The sequence below is a fragment of the Pezoporus occidentalis genome, unplaced genomic scaffold (genome assembly GCF_034315485.1).
Source record: "Pezoporus occidentalis ecotype Australia unplaced genomic scaffold, CSIRO_AGI_Poc_V1 ctg3208, whole genome shotgun sequence".
NCBI lineage: Eukaryota > Metazoa > Chordata > Aves > Psittaciformes > Psittacidae > Pezoporus > Pezoporus occidentalis.
This window is the reverse complement of record NW_026915168.1, coordinates 1-5,752: the sequence shown is the minus strand read 5'-3', so window position 1 is coordinate 5,752 and position 5,752 is coordinate 1. Positions and strand designations below refer to the sequence as shown.

Here is a 5,752-nt window from a genome sequence, read left to right as displayed (position 1 = left end):
AGGCCAGCGGCGGCGGCGCCTTCCTCGTCCTCCCCTTGCACAAGGTGGGAACGGGAGCGGGGATGGGGTTTAGAGGTGACCCCAACCCCAACAACCCCAATGCTCACGTCCCCGTGGCCGCAGACCGGCCGCATCGACAAGTCCTACCCCACGGTGTGCGGGCACACGGGCCCCGTGCTGGACATCGATTGGTGTCCCCACAACGACCGCGTCATCGCCAGCGGCTCCGAGGACTGCACCGTTATGGTGAGGGGGAAAAGAGGGGAGGATGTGGGGGGGGGGACGTGGGGTGTGTGTGCCATGTGGGGTGGAGGGGGTCCCCATTCTGTGGCCTTCGCTGTCCCCATAGGTCTGGCAGATCCCAGAGGGCGGCCTGAGCCAACCGCTGACGGAGCCGGTGGTGATGCTCGAGGGGCACTCCAAGCGCGTGGGCATCATCGCCTGGCACCCCACTGCCCGCAACGTGCTGCTCAGCGCCGGTACGGGGGTACCGGGGTGTGTATGGGGGGTGTGGGTCTACCGGGGATGGGGGTGACCCCCAAAATGCGGTCGCCAAGGCTGTGACAACGTGGTGCTCATCTGGAACGTGGGCACGGCGGAGGAGCTCTACCGCCTGGACGGGCTGCACCCGGACCTCATCTACAGCGTGAGCTGGAGCCGCGACGGCGCCCGCTTCTGCACCGCCTGCAAGGACAAGAGCGTCCGCGTGGTCGACCCGCGCCGCGGCACCGTGGTGGCCGTGAGTGACCCCTAAACACGCACCTTGGGTCCCAATGGGTCCCTGGCATCCTCATGGGAGCGTCCCACAGCGGTGCCCGCATCCTGCATCGTGCCCCGGGGGTGCCCTGCGGGGTGGTGCTGACCCCGCTGGCATCCTTCATCATGCCCCATGGGTGCCCTGTGGGGTGCTGCTGGCCCCATTGTCATCCATGGCCCATGGGTGCCCTATGGGGTGCTGCTGACCCCGCTGGCATCCATGCTCCATGGGTGCCCTGTGGGGTGCTGCTGACCCCGTTGTCATCCATGGGTGCCCTGTGGGGTGCTGCTGACCCCGTTGTCATCCATGCTCCATGGGTGCCCTGTGGGGTGCTGCTGACCCCGTTGTCATCCATGCTCCATGGGTGCCCTGTGGGGTGCTGCTGACCCAATCATCATCCTTCACCATGCCCCATGGGTGCCCTATGGGGTGCTGCTGACCCTGTTGTCATCCATCATGCCCCGGGGGTGCCCTGTGGGGTGCTGCTGACCCCATTGTCATCCATGCCCCATGGGTGCCCTGTGGGGTGGTGCTGACCCCATTGGCATCCATGCTCCCTGGGTGCCCTGTGGGGTGCTGCTGACCCCGCTGGCATCCATGCCCCATGGGTGCCCTGTGGGGTGCTGCTGACCCTGTTGTCATCCTTCATCATGCCCCATGGGTGCCCTATGGGGTACTGCTGACCCTGTTGTCATCCATGCCCTATGGGTGCCCTATGGGGTGCTGCTGACCTCATTATCATCCATGCCCCATGGGTGCCCTGTGGGGTGCTGCTGACCCCGTTGTCATCCATGCCCTATGGGGTGCTGCTGACCTCATTATCATCCATGCCCTATGGGTGCGCTATGGGGTGCTGCTGACCCCATCGTGTCCCCCCCGCCATAGGAGAAGGAGAGGGCCCACGAGGGGGCTCGCCCCATGCGAGCCATCTTCTTGGCTGACGGCAAGATCTTCACCACCGGCTTCAGCCGCATGAGCGAGCGGCAGCTGGCGCTGTGGGACCTGGTGAGGAGCCCCCGGGGTGGGGGGGGGACACACGGGACCCCCTCCTCCCCATAGGGCTCACGTGCTGCCCCATAGGAGAACCTGGACGAGCCCATGGGGCTGCAGGAGCTGGACTCCAGCAACGGGGCTCTGCTGCCTTTCTATGACCCCGACACCAACGTGGTCTATGTGTGCGGCAAGGTAAAGGACCCCCCACCAAAACCCCCTCTTTGCCCCACACCTATGGTCCCAGCGCCCCCCAATAACGCCGCGTTCCCAGGGGGACTCGAGCATCCGGTACTTTGAGATCACGGAGGAGCCTCCCTACATCCACTTCCTCAACACCTTCACCAGCAAGGAGCCGCAGCGGGGCATGGGCTGGATGCCCAAGCGCGGGTTGGACGTCAGCAAGTGCGAGATCGCCAGGTGGGCAATGGGGCAGCCGTGGGGCGGGGGGGGGGGACACGACACAGGGGGACCCCCCCCGTTCACAGCAGGGAACCCCCTTGGTCCCCATCGCCATAGGTTCTACAAGCTCCATGAGCGCAAGTGTGAGCCCATCATCATGACGGTGCCGAGGAAGGTCGGTGGTGAAAGGGGGGGATGCCCCATGTTGGGGAATGGGGGGGGCGGGCCCCCAAGTGCACTGGTGGGGGTGCCTGGGTGGGGGTCCCTATGGGTGCTGGATGGGGTCCCTATGGAGTTAATGGGGGCTGGATGGGGGTCCTTATGGGTGCTGGATGGGGTCCCTGGGTGTAACAGTGCATGGGTCTTGGGGTCCCCAAGTGCACTGATGGGGTCCCTATGGAGTTAATGGGGGCTGGATGGGGGTCCCTGTGGGTGCTATATGGGGTCCCTGGGTGTAACGGTGCATGGGTCTTGGGGTCCCCAAGTGCACTGATGGGGGTCCCCATGGAGTTAATGGGGACTGGATGGGGGTCCCTATGGGTGCTGGATGGGGTCCCTGGGTGTAACAGTGCATGGGTCTTGAGGTCCCCAAGTGCACTGATGGGGTCCCTATGGAGTTAATGGGGGCTGGATGGGGGTCCCTATGGGTGCTGGATGGGGTCCCTGGGTGTAACAGTGCATGGGTTTTGGGGTCACCAAGTGCACTGATGGGGGTCCCCACGGAGTTAATGGGGGCTGGATGGGGGTCCCTGTGGGTGCTGTATGGGGTCCCTGGGTATAACACCGTGCCTGGGTCTTGGGGTCCCCAGTCAGGATGGTTATGGGGTCCCCCAAGTGCACTGATGGGGGTCCCTATGGACTTAATGGGGGCTGGGTAGGGGCCCCTGTGGGTACTGTATGGGGTCCCTGGGTATAACACTGCATGAGTCTTGGGGTCACCAAGTGCACTGATGGGGGTCCCTATGGAGTTAATGGGAGCTGTTTGGGGGTGCTGGGGTGGGGGTCCCTATGGGCGCTGGATGGGATCCCTGGGTGTAACAGTGCATGGGTCTTGGGGTCCCCAAGTGCACTGATGGGGTCCCTATGGAGTTAATGGGGGCTGGATGGGGGTCCCTATGGGTGCTGTATGGGGTCCCTGGGTGTAACTGTGCATGGGTCTTGGGGTCACCACGTGCACTGATGGGGTCCCTATGGAGTTAATGGGGACTGGATGGGGGTCCCTATGGGTGCTGGATGGGGTCCCTGGGTGTAACAGTGCATGGGTCTTGGGGTCCCCAAGTGCACTGATGGGGTCCCTATGGAGTTAATGGGGGCTGGATGGGGGTCCCTATGGGTGCTGTATGGGGTCCCTGGGTATAACACAGTGCATGGGTCTTGGGGTCCCCAAGTGCACTGATGGGGTCCCTATGGAGTTAATGGGGGCTGTTTGGGGGGTATTGGGGTCCCCAAGTGCACTGATGGGGGTCCCTATGGAGTTAATGGGAGCTGCTTGGGGGTGCATGGGTGGGGGTCCCTATGGGTGCTGTACGGGGTCCCTGGGTGTAACAGTGCATGGGTCTTGGGGTCCCCAAGTGCACTGATGGGGGTCTCTATGGAGTTAATGGGGGCTGGATGGGGGTGCCTGGGTGGAGGTCCCTATGGGTGCTGTGTGGGGTCCCTGGGTGTAACAGTGCATGGGTCTTGGGGTCCCCAAGTGCACTGATGGGGTCCCTATGGAGTTAATGGGGGCTGGATGGGGGTCCCTATGGGTGCTGGATGGGGTCCCTGGGTGTAACAGCGCATGGGTCTTGGGGTCCCCAAGTGCACTGATGGGGTCCCTATGGAGTTAATGGGGGCTGGATGGGGGTCCCTATGGGTGCTGGATGGGGTCCCTGGGTGTAACAGTGCATGGCTTTTGGGGTCCCCAAGTGCACTGATGGGGTCCCTATGGAGTTAATGGGGGCTGGATGGGGGTCCCTATGGGTGCTGGATGGGGTCCCTGGGTGTAACAGTGCATGGCTTTTGGGGTCCCCAAGTGCACTGATGGGGTCCCTATGGAGTTAATGGGGGCTGGATGGGGGTCCCTGTGGGTGCTGTATGGGGTCCCTGGGTGTAACAGTGCATGGGTCTTGGGGTCCCCAAGTGCACTGATGGGGTCCCTATGGAGTTAATGGGAGCTGTTTGGGGGTGCCTGGGTGGAGGTCCCTATGGGTGCTGTATGGGGTCCCTGGGTGTAACAGTGCATGGGTCTTGGGGTCCCCAAGTGCACTGGTGGGGTCCCTATGGAGTTAATGGGGGCTGGATGGGGGTCCTTATGGGTGCTGTATGGGGTCCCTGGGTGTAACAGTGCCTGGGTCTCAGGGTCCCCAAGTGCACTGATGGGGGTCCCTATGGAGTTAATGGGGGCTGTTTGGGGGCCCCTGTGGGTGCTGTATGGGGTCCCTGGGTGTAACAGTGCATGGGTCTTGGGGTCCCCAAGTGCACTGATGGGGGTCCCTATGGAGTTAATGGGGGTTGTTTGGGGGTCCCTGGGTGCAGGTCCCCATTCATACTGATGGGGGTCCCCATGCAGGACACTGGGGGCTGTTTGGGGGTCCCTGGGTTCAGTCCCCATTCCTACTGCTGGGGGTCCCCGTGCAGGACATTTGGGGTCCCTGGGTTTCAGTCCCCATTCATACTGCTGGGGGTCCCCATGCAGGACATTTGGGGTCCCTGGGTTCAGTCCCCATTCCTACTGCTGGGGGTCCCCATGCAGGACATTTGGGGTCCCTGGGTTTAGGTCCCCATTCATACTGCTGGGGGTCCCCATGCAGGACATTTGGGGTCCCTGGGTTTAGGTCCCCATTCATATGGGTGGGGGTCCCCGTGCAGGACATTTGGGGTCCCTGGGTTCAGTCCCCATTCATCCTGCTGGGGGTCCCCATGCAGGACATTTGGGGTCCCTGGGTTTCAGTCCCCATTCATCCTACTGGGGGTCCCCATGCAGGACATTTGGGGTCCCTGGGTTCAGTCCCCATTCATCCTGCTGGGGGTCCCCGTGCAGGACATTTGGGGTCCCTGGGTTTAGGTCCCCATTCCTACTGCTGGGGGTCCCCGTGCAGGACATTTGGGGTCCCTGGGTTCAGTCCCCATTCATCCTGCTGGGGGTCCCCGTGCAGGACATTTGGGGTCCCTGGGTTCAGTCCCCATTCATATGGGTGGGGGTCCCCATGCAGGACATTTGGGGTCCCTGGGTTTAGGTCCCCATTCATACTGCTGGGGGTCCCCGAGCAGGACATTTGGGGTCCCTGGGTTCAGTCCCCATTCATATGGGTGGGGGTCCCCATGCAGGACATTTGGGGTCCCTGGGTTCAGTCCCCATTCATACTGCTGGGGGTCCCCGTGCAGGACATTTGGGGTCCCTGGGTTTCAGTCCCCATTCATCCTGCTGGGGGTCCCCATGCAGGACATTTGGGGTCCCTGGGTGTAGGTCCCCATTCATCCTGCTGGGGGTCCCCGTGCAGGACCCCGGGGGCTGTTGGGGTTCCCGGTGCGGGGCGCAGTGCGGGTACCCCTTGGGGCTCCCCCCTCACCCCGTGGGTCCCCCCCTGCAGTCGGACCTGTTCCAGGACGATCTGTACCCGG

General features: G+C 63.1%; 1 protein-coding gene across 1 annotated transcript; it reads left to right on the top strand.

The window, feature by feature from the left end:
• Positions 1-5: 5 nt before the first annotated feature.
• Positions 6-5,748, top strand: LOC134168717 (coronin-1B; the record flags this gene model as incomplete). The annotated part of the gene is made up of 9 exons (XM_062628718.1): positions 6-44; positions 124-246; positions 350-479; positions 558-739; positions 1,643-1,762; positions 1,838-1,942; positions 2,022-2,167; positions 2,267-2,324; positions 5,722-5,748. Coding segments are annotated over 9 exons (930 nt in total), but the record flags the coding sequence as incomplete, so codon positions are not given.
• Positions 5,749-5,752: the final 4 nt, after the last annotated feature.